Raw genomic sequence first — 21046 nt, forward strand, 5'->3', positions numbered from 1 at the left:
GGCATGTGAAAACGCATCATCTGCCTAGCCAAATCCGCTTGGCGCTTGGTAGCGGAACCTCCGAGCTTCACTTGGAAGATACCGAGGTTCCTTTGGAGCTTGCCGAGCGTTGCGTCCGTCTTCACCTTTATCCACCTCGCCTCTTCCCCCAGGTCTCCAGATCCAGTTCCGAATCCCCTACGGTATCCCCGGCTCCCCAGAATTTCTTCCTTTTAAACCTCACTCCTCATCCTTCCGACGAATCGTCTTTCTAGTCCCGTGTCCCCTTTCTTCTCTCCTCCTTTGAACGGAACTGTGTGCTGAGTGCACCACCTTGTTCGACCTTCTTGATACCCTCACTTCCTTTCGTCTTAATCCCCATCCAATATGTCTGAGCTGCGCTTTGACAACCAGACTGTCGTTGTTACAGGAGCTGGTGGTGGTCTTGGAAAGGCCTACGCTACCTTCTTCGCTTCCAGAGGTGCCAATGTCGTTGTAAACGATCTGGGTGTTTCCCACTCCGGTGAGGGGGCGTCATCAAAGGTACGACGGATCATTTATCAAACACGATGGTTGTATGACAGCTACTAATTCAATTTCTACGTAGGCTGCTGATGTAGTAGTTGAGGAGATTCGAGCGGCTGGCGGCAAGGCGGTAGCCAACTACGACAGCGTTGAGAACGGTGAAGCCATCATTGAGACAGCCATCAAGAACTTCGGCCGGATCGATGTTCTCATCAACAACGCCGGTATCCTCCGTGATGTCAGCTTCAAGAACATGAAGGATCAGGATTGGGATCTGATCAACAAAGTTCACACCTACGGTGCATACAAGGTTAGCCTAGCAATTATCAAGTTCGCACTGTTCGCAAGGGTATTGACGATGATTTTCCCGCTCAGTGTGCAAGAGCAGCATGGCCTCACTTCCGGAAACAAAAGTATGGTCGTATCATCAATACTGCTTCGGCAGCCGGTCTCTTCGGCAACTTTGGACAGGCGAACTACTCTGGTGAGTTGCTTATCGCGGACACTGTCACAGAAGCTAATGATTCGGAAGCTGCCAAGCTCGGCCAGGTCGGTTTCACTGAGACCCTTGCGAAGGAGGGTGCCAAGTATAACATCATTGCCAATGTTATCGCTCCCATCGGTATGTCTTGGAACAAGGTCTTATATACTTTTCAGCCTGGTGTCTGACTTCCAACAGCTGCGAGCCGTATGACCGCTACAATTATGCCACCTGAGGTTTTGGAGAACCTCAAGCCCGACTGGGTTGTTCCTCTTGTCGCCGTTCTGGTCCACCCCTCGAATACCACTGAGAGTGGCTCAATTTTCGAGGTCGGCGGTGGCCACATGGCCAAGCTCCGGTGGGAGCGTGCCAAGGGTGCGTTGTTGAAGACTGATGCTTCCCTGACTCCCGGGGCCATTGCAAGAAAGTGGAAGGATGTCTACGACTACTCTCAGCCGGAGTACCCTATCGGCCCCGCCGACTTCATGACCCTCCTGGAGAATGGGATGAAGACACCTAGCGCTCCCGCTGGAGAAGAGCCTGATCTGAAGGGCAAGGTTGCCCTCGTTACTGGCGGCGGTAATGGGTGCGTATTACCCTGAGTTTTCGATTCTCTAAGGATCTACGCTGATTTCTTTAGTCTGGGCCGCTCGTACTGTCTTCTGTTCGCTAAGCTCGGTGCATCCGTGGTGGTTAACGATCTGGTCGATCCCGAACCTGTCGTCCAGGAGATCAAGAAGATGGGTGGAAAGGCCGTTGGCAACAAAGCCTCCTGCGAGGATGGCGACGCCGTCGTCAAGACTGCCATTGATGCTTTCGGCCGCATTGACATCTTGGTCAACAACGCCGGTATCCTTCGTGACAAGGCCTTCACCAACATGAACGATGATCTCTGGAACGCTGTTATCAACGTTCATCTGCGTGGTACCTATAAGGTGACCAAGGCTGCCTGGCCCCACATGCTCAAACAGAAGTACGGTCGTATTGTCAACACCACTAGCACCAGCGGTATCTACGGCAACTTCGGACAGGCCAACTATGCTGCCGCGGTAAGACCTCGAATTCGATCATGCTCACTGGAACCGTATGGGTTTGCTAATCGTGGTCTAGAAATTGGGTATCCTTGGTTTCTCCCGCGCTCTGGCCATTGAAGGTGCCAAGTACAACATCAAGGTCAACACCATTGCGCCTAACGCGGGCACCAACATGACCCGTACCATCATGCCCGAGGAGATGGTTCAGGCCTTCAAGCCCGATTATGTTGCTCCGATGGTTGCCCTTCTCTGCTCTGACATGTGCCCGGAGCCCAGCAGCAAGGGTCTCTACGAGTGCGGCAGCGGATGGTTCTCCAGCACTCGCTGGCAGCGCTCTGGCGGCCATGGATTCCCTGTGGATGTGAAGCTGACTCCTGAAACTGTTCTCAAGAACTGGAAGCAGATCACTGACTTCGATGATGGTCGTGCTGACCACCCCCAGGACAGCCAGGCTGGTACTGAGAAGGTGATGGCCAACATGTCCAACCGCAGTGGTGGTGAAGGTGGCAACAACATCCTCGCCAACATTGAGAAGGCCAAGCAGGCCACCACTGAGGGCACCGCTTTCGACTATATTGACCGCGACATCATCCTCTATAACCTCAGCGTTGGTGCCAAACGCACAGACCTTCCTCTGGTGTACGAGAACAATGAACACTTCCAGGCTCTCCCCACTTTCGGTGTGATCCCCTGGTTCAACACTGCCACCCCCTGGAACATGGACGACATAGTGGCCAACTTCTCTCCCATGATGCTGCTGCACGGTGAGCAGTACATGGAAATTCGCAAGTTCCCCATCCCCACCGAGGCCAAGACCTTGACATACCCCAAGCTCATCGACGTGGTTGACAAGGGTAAGGCCGCTCTCGTTGTTGCTGGATACACAACCAAGGATGCCAAGACCGGAGAGGACCTGTTCTACAACGAGTCCACCGTCTTCATTCGTGGCAGCGGCGGCTTCGGTGGTTCGCCCAAGCCCACTGCTTCCCGCCCCAAGGGTGCCACGGCGGCTTACAACCCTCCCAAGCGCCAGCCTGATGTTGTGATCGAGGAGAAGACGTCCGAGGACCAGGCTGCTCTGTACCGTCTCAACGGTGACCGCAACCCTCTGCACATTGATCCCGAGTTCAGCAAGGTCGGTGGCTTCAAGACTCCTATCCTCCACGGACTGTGCTCGCTGGGTATTTCTGGCAAGCACGTCTTCAACAAGTTCGGTGCTTTCAAGAGTCTGAAGGTCCGCTTCGCCGGTGTCGTGCTGCCCGGTCAGACCCTGAAGACAGAGATGTGGAAGGAAGGAAACACAGTTATCTTCCAGACGACTGTTGTAGAGACCGGAAAGCCCGCCATCCTGGGCGCTGGTGCTGAGTTGTTGGAGGGAGCTAAGGCTAAATTGTAAGATAAAAAGCGTACTGGGTTGATATGGTCTATGAGCTTTTGTATATAAGTCATGATTTTTTTCTACCAACAGAAGCAATGCATTGATGTCTTGTTTACGTGTCTGCTAAGTTCAATTTAAAAGCGATTGAACAATACTTTTGCATATCCAGAGTATATTAATGTATTCGATCAGTCTCTCTCAGTCAATTGATTTCTGCCTAGTCTGCGGGAAGTGATTGATTAGTTGTCTAATAGTGGCCAGCTTGTTGGTGACAAGGGCGCCTAAATGCCTCGATTTCATGGTTATGTAAACCTGTCTCCATCAGCACCAAGGACGACTACCTCAACCTGACACTCACTCCCCCGCAACCAGCACAGCAACCATCAAATACGGATGCCACGGATCTTATCACCGCTCGGTAGTTGAGTTAAATATCTAATTGCATCTCATCTGCACAACGATCATGTAGCGGAGTTTCCGTCGTTGCCACGATGGTGCTCTCGCTCCCTGTTCCAGGCTTCTCCAAATCCACCCTGACCTCCCCCGCGCTCCGGTCCAGCAACAGCAGCAGCGGCAGCAGCAATAGCAACAGTCAATCCACAACCCTCAGCGAAGCCCTCCGAAACAACCCGTTTGGGAATACCTCTCGATCGCGTGCCATTGCAGCCTTGACGTCAAGCACCCAGGCCGAGAACGCGAAGCAGGAGCAGGAAGAGCTCAACAATGCGCTGGAAACACTCGCCCGGATTTTCCCAGATGTGAAGATCGAGGTCTTCCGCGAACTGCTGGTGCGGTTTGACGGGCAGAGCAGGCTGCAGGTGTGCGTCGAGCAGCTTCTCCGACATAAGAATGAATGGGTGGCTGGGCGGTGGAACGTCCCAACAAGGACCGGAGGCGAACAGGGTGATGGTGATGGTGATGTTTCACGAGAACACGATGAGCGGTTGGTGCCGCCTGAGGAACGGTTCCGGAGTGACGAGTACAAGGCTTCTGTGAAGGGTGTGCTGGCGAAGGAGTTCAGTGGCCTGAGCAGGAGTACGATCGAGGCGGTGCTGGCCGAGGCGAACTTTTGCTACATGCGGGCGCGACCGACGCTGAAGGAGCTCTCGAGGCGGACGTGGCGGGCGACGCTCAATAATATCCTTCCCTCGTTTAAACGCAAGAAGGATAAGGACGAGCATCCTCTGGTAGTGTGGCAGCGGCGTGCGGATGGGGAACTGCTGCCTAGGCTGAAGGAAACGGGATGCGTCGAACTGGACAGGGAGTTATACGACGCTCTGCTTGCGCCTTTGCTGCGAGTGAGACGAGAGGAACAGGAGGAGAAAGACTTCAAATTGGCCGAGGAGCTCAATGAGCGCGAAGCACAGGCGGTTGATGCGCTGTATGAGTGTGAGTGCTGTTTGGCCGATGTGACTTTTGAAAAAATCTCCACTTGCTCAGTCGACTCCCATATCATTTGTTATAGCTGCATACAGAGGACGATACACGAGGCTCTGTTTGGACAAGGGTGGGGGAAGTCGGTGGACGTGGAGAGGTCAACTTTAAAATGTATCGCACCGATTGCCCAAGGTAGCTGCGAGGGCAGCTTGGATCCCGAGTCTGTTAAGCGAGCTATCGTTATGGAAAAGGCTGGCCTCGAGACCTACTGCAAATTCGAGACTCGGCTGGCTTCGGAGTCTCTAATGAAGTCGCAGTTGAAGCTTGTCCGCTGCCCGTTCTGCTCTTACGCAGAGGTTGATCCTGTTTACCATCCTTCCTCTAAAGGGATTACTTGGCACTTTCGTCGTGATGGGCTCTTGTCTACGATCTTGATGACTGTTATTCTTCTCGACATGGTACCTTTGCTCGCCATCCCGCTGATCATTCTATATCTACTGGATCCTACGGCTGTGCCGACGATTCTCAAGAATTCGCTTCTCAACCTGTGCCTCAAGGTTCGTCCGAAAAGATTTACGTGTGCCAATCCTCTTTGCCGTCGCGTCAGTTGCATCACCTGCCAGAAACCCTGGCGGGATCCTCACATCTGTCATGAGCCCCTGTTGCTCGACCTCCGGGCTACTGTTGAGGCCGCGCGCACAGCTGCAGTGAAGCGCACATGTCCTCGGTGCGGCTTATCCTTTGTCAAGTCGTCCGGCTGCAACAAACTGACCTGCGTCTGCGGATATTCCATGTGTTATCTGTGCCGCAAAGCCCTTGGGTCATCACTTCCAGCAGCAGGGCAAGCCCGGGTTCCTCGCCTTGTAGCTGGCATATTCAATCAGGAGAACATCGCACCTGCTGGGCGAAATCCTGTCGACAATGACCGAAATGGCCTCGATGGAGAAGATGCGGAGGAAGGTTACAAGCACTTCTGCGAGCACTTTCGCATCAATCCGGGATCCCGATGTACCGAATGCAACAAATGCGATCTGTACCAGGCGGAAGACGAGGAGGCGGTTGCACGCCGAGCAGGCGAGCGAGCGGAACGTGAATGGCGCGCACGGCAGGGCGCCTCGGCCGCTGGGGTAGCAGTTGGGGCTCTACAAGTCAACAACGATTTCTCAGCAGACACTCACAGAAAATCCTGGGGGCTCCCGTTGCATCAGGGCAAGGGCTGGGGATACTGGCTCAACGAGGTGTGGCATGATGGGCAGTGGAAACTGGAAGGACAGGCTTTGGTGGACTGGGTGGTGGAGCAGGTAGTTGTTATTGATGAGATATGACTTTTCTGCCTTGCAGCATCTGCCTGTTATACATCTGATGGGCGTTGGATTGTTTTGTTGGCATGGGCATGGGCATGGGTACATAAAAGGAAGTTGGGCCAGATTAATTGACGACGTGATGACTACTCTTACCTGGATACCTTTTATTTGCTCCTGACTGAATGAACAATGGAAGTTCGATTTTTCTAGTTCACCACTCTATCACTTCTAAACCACGCTGCAATTAACCGAGACCGACAGCTAGCAAGTGTTCTTCTCGTCGTCCTCACCCGCCGCCCTCTTCTTCGCCTCCTCCTTCAATTTCGCATCGTCGGCTCTATTCAACTCAACCTGCGGCATCAGCGCAAACGCTAAACAGAACGCAAATGCCGCCAATGCGCCCCCGATTACGAAAATAATCCTGAAGCCACGCTTATACGCTGGGATGACCAAAGCACGAACACGCTCCGCTTCGGCCACGGACAGACCAGAGAGATAATTCTGCGGACTGGACAGGAAGGATCTTGTTTCCGAAACCGTTAATCCGAGACTCGAGATCGAGGAGGAGAGGATGTTGTTTCTGCATATGTTAGTGGCGGTTACGCTGGTGGATGCGCGGGCATGACATGGCATCTTACATGATTGTTCCGGCGACAGCTAGGCCGAGTGTGCCGCCTAGGTTTCTGACGAAGCTGTGCAGAGTTAGTGTGGCTGTTCTTGGCTATAAGTGGGAAAGGAGGACATGCTTTCGGAACGAGGTTACCACGGCCATGTCGCGGCGGTCGACGCCGGCTTGGATTGCGATCAGGGCACTATGAGGGTAATTAGTGAGGCAGTGGCGATTGGGGGGAGGTGCAGGGCGAGCGTACGGCTGCAGGGTGTTGCCCACACCGACACCAGTCAATATCCCATAGCCGATCTGCTTCCCCAAACCAGATGACTGGTCCAACGTCGAGAATAGACCGAGTCCGACAGCCCAGATCGTCCAGCCGAAGAGGATGCATTCCCTGTACCGGCCGATCCAGTGGACGACGAGTCCGGAGGCGGTACTACTGGCGGCTACCATCTATCAGCCCGTGTCTGTCTGCAAGGGGAGGAGAGGACATACTCTGCAACAGTGTGATGGGCAGCAACATGGCGCCGGCCTTGACGGTCGAGTACCCAAAGACCAGCTGGTAGAAGGTCGGGATATAGTACACCTGCACCAGGAAATTCCATCCATTGATAAACATGGTCAGACACGCGCCGTTGACGATCCGCGAGCGGAAGATATGCATCGGGACCAGTGGAAACGCGGCCCCTTTCCACTGCCACAGCACGAACGCCACGCAGACGGCCACGCCCACGACGAGGGTAGCAATCACATGCGCCGAGTCCCAGGCGTACTCGCCTCCACCCCAGTTCAGGCCCAGCAGCAGTACAGCCGTCCCGCTGAGTGCCAGCGCCGCGCCGACAAAATCCACCGCCGCCAGCTTCACCTTCCACGAGCCCGTGACCTTGCGCAGGGGCATGAAGAAGAACACGCACAGCGTCGTGAGCACGGTGAGTGGGAGATTGAGCCGGAAGATCCACCGCCACGACTCCTTCTCGATCGATGCGGATGCGAGCGCGCCTCCGATCACGGGCCCGATGCCGTTCGCGATCGCGACCACTGCGCCGAGAATACCCTGATATTTACCTCTTTCGCGCAGCGGGACCACGTCGCTGACGATCATCTGGGCGACGGTCATAAGGCCGCCGCCGCCGATGCCAGTGAAGGCGCGGAAGATGATGAGCTGGGTGGCTGTTTGGGCGAGGGAGGCGGCCAGCGAGCCGAAGAAGAAGATGGCGAGGCCGGCGAAGAGGACGTATTTGCGGGACCAGATGTCGGAGAGGCGGCCGTAGAGCAGTTGGAAGCAGGTGGATGTACTGGCTTGTCAGCAGCACGCAGGACTTGATGATGCGAGGATTTTGACGTACACAAAATAGGCGCCGGAGATCCAGGACGTCTGGTTGCTGGCGTTCAGGGCGTTGCCGACGATGGACAAACTGGCCGCGAGGGTCGTCTGGTCCATCAAGGCGACAAGATCGACCGTTGAGCATGCCAGGAAGATCTGCTTGTCTCAATTCTCTGGCTCACATTGTGGTGATGCTAACTCACTGTGATGATGGTACTCTTCGGGACATAGTTTGTCTGCTCGTTGAAGACATGTTGCCCTTCGGTCTTTGTCTCTGTACCTTCTGTCACCTCTACAATTGTTCCAGAGGAGCTCGACGGGCTTGACTCCTGTCGTTGACTGATCAGCGGGTCTGGCATCGTGCTTTGCTAGTTGCTACGTCTCTAATCAACCAGGAAGCTAATCTTTGACGGCTACAGCGGGAATAGGAATTGGGTTTTAAAGTTGGAATGCACCACGAGGTCGACGGCGCTCTGACTCGTCCACTGCAGAGCCCAAGGACCTGATTATTGCCCAAGTACCCGTGGGTCATTCCCTTTGGTGAGGAAATGCAACTCTCGTCATTGATGATAATGCACAGCGGGTCTAGACGGACGATCTGCAGCATCCAAACGCCATCTCGCACTAAACAGGAAAATGTGCGCAAAAACACTCACCAAGGTCCCCGTGCGTGTCTTTGATCATTACTCTATTTGAATAGTAGGAAGGTTAATCCGGCTGCAGAAACACCGTGCACAGTTGATTTATTGTGTTCTTTGGAGTCAATTGCCGTCTCAAATCTTCAGGACCTTGGAGGTGCCAACACCCCATGAATGGGTCTGTTGTCTACTCTACACTACAAATCATGGGAGTTGACATTGAATAGTGTCGTGGAATCCCTGTCAATCATTTGTCTACAGCCTCCAGGTACTCATTCTCGGTCTATCAAGGTAATTGTTGGCGAACATCCGCCTCCAAGGTAGTCTGGGCTTTCCCCAAGGAAGAAACCTGGAAGAGATCAGCCTGGCGTTTCAGAAAATAGCTCATTACAAAGAGGAATCTTCTCAGGACGGATCGCTTCCTTCTGGCCGCAGTGATGCTCGGCTGGCGGGTCATTCTACTGTCGGGCATATGACATTCTGTCACTACAGAAGGGGTCTGCCGTATAAAGCCGGGGCCTATGCGTCGGCGTCTGCGTCTTATGCTTTTCTTAGCGGTCACCTTCGTTGTCAGTAGCAAACGATGGCTGCAAACGAGTTGAACGTGTACCGGGGTCCTGATGCCCTCAGGAAGTACTTTGACCCCGACTGTCAGCCTCCCCTTCCCCTGGTGGAGGTTCCAGAGTACCTAAATCCCTACCATCCGGATGGCGTGCGCATCTACGCCAAAATGATGTCGATGCATCCGGCCAACAATGTCAAGGCAATGCCTGGTAAGAGTTCCCTTCAAGACCACGATAGCTACCGACTAACGCCACCGCAGCATTGAACATGCTCGAGAAGAAAGTCGTCCCCGGCAAAACCAAGACCATCATCGAGTATAGTTCCGGGTCAACGGTAATCTCCATGTCGATGATCGCCCGCATCATGCACGGCATCCACGACACACGAGCCTTCCTAAGCAACAAGACCAGTGACGCCAAGTTAAAACTCATGCAGTTCTTCGGACTGGATATCACCCTGTTCGGCGGGCCAAGTCAGCCTGAACCGTTTGACGACCGCGGCGGGATTCAGCGGGCCCGGAAGATGGGTCTGGAGTCCGACGAGATCCTCAACCCCAACCAGTACGAGAACAATGACAACTGGGGCGCGCATGTGCGCTGGACGGGCCCGCAGATTCTCAAGCAGCTTCCGGAGATCAATGTGCTGTGCGCCGGAATGGGTACGTCGGGCACCATGACCGGGCTGGGGATGTTCTTCAAGGAGAACAAGCCGTCGGTGTTGCGGCTGGGGGTGTGCACGGCGGCTGGGGACCGCGTGCCGGGCCCGCGGTCGTTGGCGCTCCTGAAACCAGTCGAGTTTCCTTGGAGAGAGGCGGTTGATGCCATCGAGGAAGTCAATTCGTATGATTCCTTCTCGTTGTCGCTGGATCTGTGCCGCGAGGGGATCGTCTGTGGCCCGTCGTCGGGATTCAATCTACAGGGATTGTTTCAGCTGCTGGGGAAACGCAAGCAGGCCGGGACGCTGGCTGAGCTAGCAGGGCCGGATGGCTTGATCCATTGTGTTTTTATCTGCTGCGACCTGCCCTACCAGTACATTGGCGAGTACTTTTCCAAACTGGGAGAGGAGAAATTCCATCCCATCAAGAACCAGGTAAGTTCGGCTGGTGCGCATCTTCTGATTAACGCCATCATACTGACTCCCGCAGAATCTCAGCGCAGTCGACATCTACCGCTACGACGAGAGCTGGGAACGAAGCCCCATCGTCCTCTTCACGCATTTCTACGAGACCCCCCGCTCGCTCTCGGACAGTCTTCTGCGAAACATCGAGCTCAGGCCACTTTGCTGCGTGCTTGACCTGAGAACGGCAGCGGATTACTCCACCTGGCATTTGCCGGGATCCGTCAACATCCCCCTTCGCAGCCTGGACTCGCATACTCCAAAGCCATTCGCAGACCCCGGCGTGCTGGAAGCCCAATGGCTAGAACTCGAGACCCTCTTCAAGACAGAAGAGGCTCTGAGCAAGCTCCGTGGTCAGCATGTCTTGGTCATTTGCTATCATGGTGATACGGCCCGGGTAGCGACCAGCGTTCTGCGAGCCAAGGGCATCGAGGCCGACAGTCTGAGAGGAGGATATCAAGCTCTGAGGGATCATGGGCTGTGGGGAGAGAACGAAGTGAGCACCTGCACTGCCAATGGCACTAGAACTGGCAGTGAACATATGACGTCGACGATTTCCCTTGAGAGTGTCCCATTGCAAGTGGGTTGATGATATCTGTTGGTATATGTTATGTTACGTTTCGTAGTATAGCTATGACTAGTGTTACGAGATTATGCCATCATGCTTCATCCCTTTCTTTTTTTTCTTTTTTCTTTTTTTTTTTTTTTTTTTTTTTATTTTCTTATTTTCTTCGATATTTCCGTTTTCCCTCTAAGTTTAAGGTTGATCCATCCGTGGTCTCTCTTGTCTGCAACCAACGCACGGATCCAGCGCAAATCTGCTCAAAAGTCAATAGGCCAATATAGAAAAGAAATAGATTAATATCAACTGAAGGACGGACGGTAAAAAAAAAAGGAAAGATGGTCCACCCTCGACGCTAACAGGCTGGAAATGTGCTCAATTGTGAGCATGGCTGCAGCCAATCAGCGATCAGCATCTGCAGCCCTGAAGCATTCAAAGATACTACGTAGGTCATGGAAGCTACTTGACGGAGTACCTGACTCTTATATCTAACTCTAGTATGGTCCAGGTAGTATACTAGGGGATGGCATGACTCTGATCAGCTGTTAGCGTTTCTTCTGTCCTGGCAGGAGCCTGCAGAGTTTGTTCTCCTCTGTTTAATCCCAACCAAGTCAGATCATCTATCTCCATCTCAACTGACACAGAACAGATCAGGTTACCACGACTGCAGGATCTGCTGTCGGGATCGTCTTTAACTCCCAAGATGATGGACATGTCTGACGATGCAGGCTCCGGCCTCCCATGGCTAGACCAGCCTGTGATGCTTCATTCTTCCCGGAAAGACACCTGCAAATTGAGTCCGGAGCAGTGCGCCTACCGTCGTGGCCACTGGCGATACTGGTATCTATATACCCTTCTACCAACCTTCTGATGATGCTTCGGTCATCTAATGACACTCAGGTACGAAGCGGATCATGTCTACGCCTTGAACACTGTCTACTTCATGTGTGTGACCATCGGAGTCTTCGCAATAGCGCACTTCCTCTCCCGGCGAGCTCCTCTACCCGTGAAGCGCAGTGCTGTTTGGCGGAAGACAACGGCTGCCATACGCTATCTGTCCTATCAGGGATACCAGATATCGTCCTTGCGGTACTGGTCCCCGTCTCTGGGCGTGATGTTCCTAGGGCTGGTGGGATTTGTCTTCTTCTTTGGTGGGTGTATCCCAGGTCGACTACTTGATTTGCGACTGACATTACTAGTCATGACCCTGGGCCCGAAGCCATACTACTGGCCTAATACGGCGACGGTGTCCTATGGAAGTAGTCCGCCGATCGCGACGAGGACGGGGTGGATGGCCCTGGGCCTTCTTCCGTTTGTGCTGTGCGTACAAAGTGCATCCTCTGTCGGGGCTTGGCTGATTGTACAGGGTCCTGGGAACGAAAGCGAATCTTATCTCAATGCTCACTGGTGTACCGCATGAAAAGCTGCAGGTCTTCCATCACTGGGCCAGCTACGCCATGTTCGTCCTGGCATTGATCCATACCTTTCCCTTCATCATTGTCCATATCGACAAGGGCGATATGGTCAAACAGTGGAAGACGGAGGTGACGTACTGGACTGGAGTTGCGGCGCTGATTCCCCAGGCGTATTTGACCTTCATGTCTTTGCCGGCTATCCGGTGAGTCTGAGTCCTTTTTGTCTCAGTCCTCTCAGACAGAGGTCTCGGCCTAACGACTGTAGAAACCGATACTACGAGTTCTTCAAAGCAACACACATCACCGTGGCACTGCTCTTCGTCCTCTTCTTCTTCTTCCACTGTGACTTTCGTCTCACATCTTGGTATTACCGCTTCTATCTACGTGATAGACAGCTAAGCTGACGTGGCAGGGATTACTTCATCGCCGGGGGCGCCCTCTACCTCTTCAGTCTCTGCGCAGCATATATCCGCACCACCCTCCTCCACGGCCGCCACAAAGCCACCCTCGACGTCCTCCCCTGTGGCTTGGTCCGCATCAAAATCCCAACCTTCATAACCTGGTCCCCAGGCCAACACGTCTTCCTCCGCTTTTTGAACGCCTCCCAGCTCGGCCTGCACTCTCTAACCGCCCATCCCTTCACCATCACCTCCATCGCCCACGACGCAGCTTCCCTGTCCAAGCACAACGAACTCGTCTTCTACATCCAACCCCGCGGAGGGATCACCGCCCGACTCGCCAGCCTCGCCGCGCAGCGCCCCGGCACCGAGCAAACCGTCCTCCTCGAAGGTCCCTACGGCGGCCTCGCTGCATCCGCAGGCAAAGACCTCGCGCGCTTCGACTTGGTTCTTGTCATCTCGGGTGGCTCAGGCAGCGGCTTCTCGCTGGGAATTGTGGACGCCGTGCTTGCCTCATCCTCGCACTCATCCTCCTCAACACCAGCTCTACAGACCATCTTCGCAACGCGCAACCAGTCAATGGCAGAGTGGTATGTTGAAGAAATCGAAAGCCGCATCTCAACGTCCAATGTCTCTACCAGAGGCGGGGACGTTTCCGCCTCGGTTTTCGTTACCCGTCAACAGGAACAGCAGCATCGGCAGACAGATGACGAGAGTAAACTCCCCTCCACAAAACCTCTCGCCCGCAGCATGTCGCAGATCGGCATAACACACGGTCCCCCGCCGGATCTGCCTGCCTTCATTGCCGGCTGTACATCGCCGTCCAGCGCGCGCGGTAAGCGGTTAGGCATCTTCGTCTGCGGGCCGGCGAGCATGCTGCACGATGTGCGGAATGCCGCTGCGCGGGCGCAGCGGGATGTCCTGGGAGATGGGCCGGAGGAGGTGTATTTGCATTTGGAGCCGTTCTCGTAAGTACCTGCTGCTGCATTGGCATTCGAGGAAAGGGTGCTAACCTACCCTGTCAGATGGTAATAACTGCATTGTGGTAGCGGAGTTGTTCGCTCTATACCCAAATCTATCTAGCTAGAACCAAATCATTATCAGCTGTGTATCTGTACATGACACCAGCTATACAAATCCATATCTAACCAGAAGAAATCTACTCCACCGACGCCAACCCAACGCCAAACCCCAACGTCATGCCAAAGAGCAAACATTAATTACGAAGCAGACAAGCGTCTCATCAACCCCTCCCTCATCCGCACATTCACCACCCCACCAACCCCATACGCAGGAACAATCTTCCCCATCCTCGCAAAACAGCTCGCCACATAATCCCTCCTGATCCTGCCCACCCTCTCCCTCCAACCCAGCCCACCAACCGGCTGCCGATTATACAAATCCAAGCCCAGCAAATGCATCGGCGTACTGACGAACTGCATCAAAGCCGGACACGCAAACTGCGCCAGCGCAGATTTCCCCCCCGCCGTAGCCACAATCCCATCGGGGATTCTCGGCGCAAGTAGCGCAGGCACATTAAACGACGCGAAGATGGTGATGCTATCCCGTAGACAGAAGAGGGCGTAGCTTATCTTGGGGACCTTCAAGGCCGAGGTGCCGGATGGGTGGCAGGTCGCCCCACCGGGGGCTCCTCCACCTGTCCTACTGCCGGTAGTCGTAGACGCGGCGGCGTTGTTGCCGGCCCCAAAGATTCTCGCAAACCTCGCGTCCTTATACACGCAGATCCCCATATTCACAGCCGTCGTCGTCAAAAACTTGGCCGTTCCCGGGAAAACAGTCTCAAAGGGCCGATCGCGGAGCGTCGAGGCCAGAGTATCGATCGCGTTGGCAGTGAGGTACGTCGACGTGTAGAGGGTGTAGATCAACAAAAACGGGACGCTGGTGACGAACGCCGCGGGGCGGGTGAGCATGGACCGGAAGCACGCGGTGAGGGTGCTGCGGATGGGGAGGCCCTTGGCGGCTTTCTCGATGATGGCTCTAATTGTATCGATCATATCAGTTCAGTCCCGAGGACAGGAACAAGGCAAGAAGCGGATGGGTTGGTTATTACCGGTCGATGACGGTGATGACGGGGCAGGTTAGTGCTCCTGCTGTCATGGCGCTGGCGATGTCTACGCCGAGGCGCATGCCTAGTTTGTCGGTGTTCCATCTTGATGAAGCTGTAGCTGAAGCTGACGCTGTTGGTGCCGTTGGGGGCTTCAATGCTCGTTCTGCGGCCGGAGCTGGAATGGTGACGGGGCCATCTGGGGTGAGGGCATTCCGTGACATAATCTGCTGAATCGGTCGATCGTACAGTAAACAATGAGGCGTCGGCACAAACAGGTCTTGTAACGGAGACGGCTGTGTAGACGATAGAGAGTTTGCAGTAATCAATTACAAACAGCCATGCCTGATACTCATATACTCATATCGCCAGCGATCCATCCTGACCAATCTAGGGGAAACAATTATGCTGATGACTTTGACTGTATCACGGACGAGAACGCCCCGGGCCCGGTACCTTCAGCGAGCCTCCGATGCCGGCTCTCGGTTGCCGACGTGCAATCTAGTCAAATATTGAGGAGACTCGTGGTTTTCTAACGCTTAGATCTACAGTCTACAAAGATATCGTACTATAGATTCACCAGATTCATATTCTGTATAACCGAGACATATTTTGTAAACCTCAACGCCAATGATATCGCCCGAAATTGAATGAGACCGTACCAGCTGCTTGCAAACATTACGCAGAATTAGTTTCATTAGAGGCGTTCGCCTCGAATCCGTCTAGAGTAATGTTGACTGCACCGGCTTGAACGAGCTATTGAACACGTAATTAGCATTGAAAGAATGCAGAAGAATGCAGGAGAGTGAAAGAGACTTACCGCCCGCCGCAAATCGTCAATGAGATCATCTACATCCTCAATACCAACACACAGCCGGATCAAATCTTCCGGCATCGCTCGCTCCTGTCGCGTTTTCGCGTCAATACTGGCATGGCTCATCCGACAGGGCATGCTGATCAGACTGTTGACACAGCCGAAGCTGACACTGATGGCCCACAGCTTGGCGCTTTCGACGATGCGCTCGCTGACGGCGACATCGCCAGTCTCAAACGACAGCACCGCTCCAGCGCCCCGCGCCATGGAGTGGTGCAGCTCGTACTGCGGGTGAGACCGCAGCCCCGGATATCGAACCTTGAACCCATGGGCTTCGAGAAACTCGGCAATGCGCTGCGCGTTGGATTGCTGCTGGTCCATCCGCACCTTGAGCGTCTTGACACCGCGCATCAAGAGCCAGGAGTCAAACGGAGACAGGCCGCATCCCGAAGCGTTGATGGGGAAGTACAGCCGCTCCCCAAGAGCAAGGTCGTTCACAGCAATCACACCGGCCATGAGATCGTGATGGCCAGACAGGTACTTGGTTCCACTTTCATAAACAATATCCGCACCGAGCTCAAGAGGGTTCAAAAGGAGCGGAGACATCATAGTGTTGTCCACCGCCACCAAGCAGCTCGGGTTGACCTCGTGCGCAGCTGTGGCAATCTGGGGGATATCGACAATCTTGATGAGAGGGTTGGTCGGCGTCTCGAGTAAGACCATAGCTGTCTTCGGAGTCAAAACCTCACGGACTTTCTCCGGCTGCGTCGTATCGACATGGTGGACGATGATGCCACCATTGGTCGACAGGTACTTCAAAAGACGATGCGTTCCGCCGTAGAGGTCGTCGCCCGTCACAACCTCGTCACCAGGACGAAGCAGTCGCGAGATCACATCCAGAGCAGCCATACCAGATGAGACAACTAGCGCGCGCTGCGCGGACATGATTTTGGCGAGGTGTCGTTCGAGGTGAGTTCTGGTGGGATTTCCGGAGCGAGTGTAGTCATATTCTCCGCCGCCGCCGCCCGAGGTCTGCTTAAATGTGGCGCTCTGCTTCAATCAGTATACTCTTGTCGGATGGTTGCCTCCCATCGAAGACATACCTGGTAAATGGGAACGCTGCTGGCATTGTACTGGTCATTGCTGTCGGTATATACAAGTTCTGTGGCAATTGCATATCGCTTGCCTGTCCGAGGACTCGACGGAGCAGGAGACGGAGGGAGATTGTGTCCGTCAAGGTCGACGTGAGGGAATGCCTTCTTCATAACATCAGTAGCTGCAGGCACAGCAGCTCCAGAGCCCGAGGCCGACATCGCTTGCGGGGCGGGAAAGTAGCGGGGAAGCAAGGAGCGTAGATGTATCAGTCAGGTTGGAATACTCAAAGCATAGGAAACAATCGAAACTCTAGAATTGTTATAGCAGTCATATAATCAAAGATCAAAGAACAAGGGATGAAAAAGAATGGATGGGAAAGGAGGCAGATCAATGACTGGAAACTTAGACCGGGGCCTCCAGAAGAGTCAGACGGGCGGATTGTTGCTTGCCGTAGCGGGAAAGGATGCTTTCGCATCGCTGCCCTGTGATTGGCTGCCGTCCGATGTCTACGATTTCGTCATCCGCTATTCCATTTACGGCTTAGCTAGATGACTCATGGTTAATGCCTGAGGCAGGAGTTATTTTCTATATCAAAGTTCAAGAGCCATCGGCCATTAATAGGCACCGACACGTGCGAGTATATTTACATATCAATTCCGGATAATTCATCCTTCCCATCGCACTCCTTCCTTATACCGTTTCAGCCTGGCTTATTGCGGTCAGTCTGCAGACTGTACCATCAGAACAGAGGAAATGCGTCAAGTAGGCAGAATATATGACCCTGCAAGAGAACCAAAGTAAAAAATTTATAAAGTCACGAAGAGGCGAAGGCGCAACCAGAGAATCGATGTTATACACGTCGCAAAGTCAAAGCATTCATTACCTAGGAAAATCAGCGGTGTCATGTTGCCATCTCTCCAAAGCTCCCATTGATGCCGAAGAATTGGAACCTAAGAACAGCCAAAGTCAGCTCTTTTCATCTCAGGCATCTCTGATACAAACATACCAGTCTTCGACGTTCAGCGTCGTAGGAGCCGTTGGTCCACTTCGCGAACTGCTACTCCAGTTGTCATCCTGACTGGTATTGTCCATTCCAGTGGCATTCAACGCCGCCTCTAAGCCTTGCATAGGCCATCCATGCTGATTCTCCAATCCAAATACTTGCTGTGGCTGGCCACCATGCAGGCCCATCCCCGGTGGCAGGCCCGACATAAGCTCCGGGCTGGAAAGGTGACGTCCCGGCATCTGCGGCGTTTGATTCACCATCATGTGACGTTGCTGCATACCTTGTGATTGTAACTGCGATTGCATCTGTAGTTGTGGGTCGACAGTATGGTTTTGCGGAGACGCCAACTCGGGGAATATGGCCGTGCCATCAGGGAACAACTGGTCTGGCTGGAAGTTCTCCCAGAGAGACGGAGAGAGGTTGGGCGAAGTACGTGTGACAAGGAAAAGATCTGGAGGTGTTGCAGGTAGCGAGAAGTGACCGTTGAAGGGCGTTGTCGGTCGAGTATTGCTTCGCGAATTGCCTGGCATTGCATTTTGAGGGCCGGTAGGGGACCCTTGCGGCACGCTGATCCCCGGAGGTTGTCCCAATTCTCTGGATGGTGTGACGGCAGGTGTCTGTGGTCGAGATCGTTCGTATGAAACCGGAGGTGTAGGACCCCCGTTTGGCAAACCAAGATCCATATCGTCGAATTTGCGCTTGGGCGGATCCGGTTTCTTCGCAGGAGGCTGTTGCGTTTGCGTCTCGGGCCGTACCCTCTGATGTCTCTTTCCAGCAGCTTTCTGAAGACGTTCTTCGAGAACTTTGTTGCCCAAGATCGACTCGAACAGTGTGTGAACCATCTTCGCCACCAGCCAAACCTTGGACACGTCTTTCAAGGCTTGCATGCAAATGTTGATTCTCTCCTGGCACGTCGCTACAATAGATGGTACTGATGACCGCATTTGGTAGACGTGCATGATCAACGCCGAGAACAAGCTGTAGACGCTGTTGGAAAGTTAGCAGGAGGTAGTAAAAATCCTTAAAAGGAAAGACCAACATGAACGCAGGAGCATATCGGATTTCTTGATGTGTCTGGAGGTTTTCGACGATAGAGGTAATCATCCCTGCAGCCTGGAAGGCAATAGTACGAGACGGATACGCCATCTCCTCCACACGGTAGCTGTTTGGCGCCGACGAAGCAGGAGGCATGTGTGCTCGATGCAGGAGACACAGGGTGGTGCTGGGTTCATTAGTCATGGTCTTCCAAAGATGGAACGTCCTTTCTGCACTCACTAGTAGTTCGCATGAAGAAGAGCTGCCAAGAAGTGATGCCGGGACTTCTGCCAGCATACCTCCTTTGGGCAATTCTGAAGCCAGTCTGCTAGAGCCATATCTGAATGCGTCAAGTCCATGGCGTTCATCCTCCGAGACTTGGACGCCACAGAGTATTGTTGAGACAGCACTAGACCCATGATTTCGCACAGCTTGACGTACTGAAGAAAGAACTGTACGTGTACAGGGTCTGGAGGGTACTCGGCGACGCTGTCGATCTCGTCCTCAATAAAATCGTCCTCGGTCAACATGCCCACGTCGGAGTCGTCGGTGTTAATTCCAATAGGCCGGCCGAGGGCAACTGCTACGGATCGGTCCCTGGTGAAGAGGGTCCACCAAATGCGCTTCCATAATCTCTTGTCTGGCTTGCTGAGTTGAGATGTTTCCACACTGCAATCATCAGTGACTGAGCCGAAGATAACCATGGGCAAGGTCATACCTTCGGTGCATGCCGGAGCCTTGTGCGACGACCATTGCAACTCTCGTCCAGTAGAAGACGTTCTTTGTCACGTCTGTAGGAGTTAGAACAGGCCGACTCTCGGACAAAGCAGATGAACAAACCTTCGGGACCTTCCCAGTACCAGCCTAGGAGAACAAGGGCCTGGACAATCGTGACGCGGTCATCTTCATAATTAGCATCATAAAGTGCTTTCGCCCGTTTATAGAATGTCATTGCAGCGGGAGTGGTGGAGCCGTTCGCATCCATAAGTTGGGGATTCGTGCAAACTCTCGAGCCAGCGAGAAGGATGGCCTGCAGTAGAAGCAAAGAAGGCGGGTTCTTCGGATCGCGATATTGTCGCATAAAACGGCTGCGATTGACGATGGGGACGATAGGTGCGACCCATCTGAAATAAGCTTCGACAAGCTCGTCACAGAGGGGTTTGGGAGGGAGTAAGAAAGCGCCACGCTGATGGAGAATGTCGAGTTCGAGGTTGTCGAGGTCCGTCAACCGAGCACGCGATCCTCTGATGTTAGGCGGAAGAGGGTAGTGCACCACATCCGTTGTTCCATGACGATCCTGAACCAGGAGCGACAGATTTGATGACTCTCCGAGATAGGCGACTCTGCCTGCTTCCTTTATCGGTGCCCGAGCGAACTTGGGCTTCATAAATTGTGCGTAAGCAGTGTTGTGGGACGCTTGCTGAGCTTCCTGTTGCTCGGTGAGGGTGGTCACTGGCATCCCATCGACGGCCATCCGGTTCTTGCGATACCCGAAAGCATCCTTGCTATCCGTGCCGTCACCTGGCGACTCCTCCTGCTTGTCCTTGCCGTCCTCGTTGCGCTCATCAGTCCTAGCAGAAGACAATCGGAGGTCAGTTGTCGAGAGCTATGGCCGATCGATCAAGGTGACTCTACATACCCGCTGTTTGTATCCTTAGACTTGCTCTGCTGCTTCTTGCGCTTCGGCGTAGGGATCTTGCACTCGATGGAAAAAGCCACACAGTTGGTGCAAGGCACACCTAAACTGGCAGCATCGCAACGGACCTGCTCGAGGAGGTTCATGGTCAGCAATGTCCATTTGCAAAACTCAGCAATAACAGCAGAGGGTAAACTCACTTTCCGCGCATGGCAGGTCTATAGAACCCATGAGAAAAGTAATAGTTAGCAAAGTAAGTCATCGTGGTATGATTGTGGTGTGGAATGGGGTGATCGTGGTGAGCTCGATATAGTGACGATAGCTGTGATGGGCCGAGGTGCCGAGGCACCCGCGCAGGTCGCGTTGACCTAGCAGGAACTCATAACGAGAAAACGTACCTCACAAGCACGCGACGCACGTTGTCTGTTTTAAAAGATTAGATAAAGCCAATTAGCATCGATAGAACTTCTTTTAAACCCAAACTGCACAATCTACAAAGCTCTCTACCTCAAGATTGTCGACAGGACTGAATTTTTCTTCGTGCGACCGTCCGGGACAACAGCCCCACGACAAGTAGCAGAATCATCAACCCACCACCACAGCAAAAGGGAATATCACCACACACCTTCTGAAACTCATGTGTCCGTTTGGCCCACCGCGCACGGTGATGCCTGAAGTACCCGTTGA

General features: G+C 53.7%; 8 protein-coding genes across 8 annotated transcripts; 4 read left to right on the forward strand and 4 right to left on the reverse strand.

Moving 5' to 3' along the window:
• Positions 1-4: 4 nt before the first annotated feature.
• On the forward strand, positions 5-3547 carry mfp (putative peroxisomal multifunctional beta-oxidation protein (MFP)). Its single transcript, XM_741484.2, has 7 exons — positions 5-522; positions 587-814; positions 880-988; positions 1037-1126; positions 1184-1571; positions 1626-2034; positions 2096-3547. Exons 1-7 carry the CDS (start codon positions 367-369, stop codon positions 3413-3415), a joined length of 2700 nt encoding a protein of 899 aa, XP_746577.1. The 5' UTR covers positions 5-366; the 3' UTR covers positions 3416-3547.
• A 341-nt stretch (positions 3548-3888) lies between these two features.
• On the forward strand, positions 3889-6099 carry AFUA_4G03910 (E3 ubiquitin-protein ligase; the record flags this gene model as incomplete). Its single annotated transcript, XM_741485.1, has 1 exon — positions 3889-6099. One exon carries the CDS (start codon positions 3889-3891, stop codon positions 6097-6099), a length of 2211 nt encoding a protein of 736 aa, XP_746578.1.
• A 240-nt stretch (positions 6100-6339) lies between these two features.
• On the reverse strand, positions 6340-8471 carry AFUA_4G03920 (MDR family MFS transporter; the record flags this gene model as incomplete). The annotated part of the gene is made up of 7 exons (XM_077804538.1): positions 8219-8471; positions 8038-8123; positions 7187-7986; positions 6948-7137; positions 6825-6890; positions 6717-6770; positions 6340-6658 (listed from the first exon to the last, which is right to left on the reverse strand). The coding sequence occupies exons 1-7, from the start codon at positions 8372-8374 to the stop codon at positions 6340-6342; spliced, it is 1671 nt and encodes a 556-aa protein (XP_077660685.1). The 5' UTR covers positions 8375-8471.
• A 765-nt stretch (positions 8472-9236) lies between these two features.
• Positions 9237-11025, forward strand: AFUA_4G03930 (putative cysteine synthase B; the record flags this gene model as incomplete). Its single annotated transcript, XM_741487.2, has 3 exons — positions 9237-9426; positions 9477-10306; positions 10362-11025. 3 exons carry the CDS (start codon positions 9237-9239, stop codon positions 10920-10922), a joined length of 1581 nt encoding a protein of 526 aa, XP_746580.1. The 3' UTR covers positions 10923-11025.
• Positions 11026-11598: 573 nt separating this feature from the next.
• On the forward strand, positions 11599-13680 carry fre7 (ferric reductase family protein; the record flags this gene model as incomplete). The annotated part of the gene is made up of 6 exons (XM_741488.2): positions 11599-11735; positions 11796-12046; positions 12095-12215; positions 12262-12513; positions 12576-12674; positions 12723-13680. 6 exons carry the CDS (start codon positions 11599-11601, stop codon positions 13678-13680), a joined length of 1818 nt encoding a protein of 605 aa, XP_746581.2.
• A 44-nt stretch (positions 13681-13724) lies between these two features.
• Positions 13725-15205, reverse strand: AFUA_4G03945 (uncharacterized protein). Its single transcript, XM_001481495.2, has 2 exons — positions 14780-15205; positions 13725-14706 (listed from the first exon to the last, which is right to left on the reverse strand). The coding sequence occupies exons 1-2, from the start codon at positions 14995-14997 to the stop codon at positions 13929-13931; spliced, it is 996 nt and encodes a 331-aa protein (XP_001481545.1). The 5' UTR covers positions 14998-15205; the 3' UTR covers positions 13725-13928.
• A 123-nt stretch (positions 15206-15328) lies between these two features.
• Positions 15329-17200, reverse strand: AFUA_4G03950 (cystathionine beta-lyase STR3). Its single transcript, XM_001481496.2, has 3 exons — positions 16691-17200; positions 15594-16637; positions 15329-15529 (listed from the first exon to the last, which is right to left on the reverse strand). The coding sequence occupies exons 1-3, from the start codon at positions 16898-16900 to the stop codon at positions 15452-15454; spliced, it is 1332 nt and encodes a 443-aa protein (XP_001481546.1). The 5' UTR covers positions 16901-17200; the 3' UTR covers positions 15329-15451.
• A 34-nt stretch (positions 17201-17234) lies between these two features.
• On the reverse strand, positions 17235-20557 carry farA (CeGAL family transcription factor). Its single transcript, XM_741490.3, has 7 exons — positions 20363-20557; positions 19564-20294; positions 19442-19514; positions 18964-19392; positions 18728-18910; positions 17689-18675; positions 17235-17632 (listed from the first exon to the last, which is right to left on the reverse strand). Exons 1-7 carry the CDS (start codon positions 20503-20505, stop codon positions 17584-17586), a joined length of 2595 nt encoding a protein of 864 aa, XP_746583.3. The 5' UTR covers positions 20506-20557; the 3' UTR covers positions 17235-17583.
• Between the last annotated feature and the right edge of the window lie 489 nt (positions 20558-21046).

Source organism: Aspergillus fumigatus, chromosome 4 (assembly GCF_000002655.1).
Source record: "Aspergillus fumigatus Af293 chromosome 4, whole genome shotgun sequence".
In the NCBI taxonomy this organism is placed as follows: Eukaryota; Fungi; Ascomycota; class Eurotiomycetes; order Eurotiales; family Aspergillaceae; genus Aspergillus; species Aspergillus fumigatus.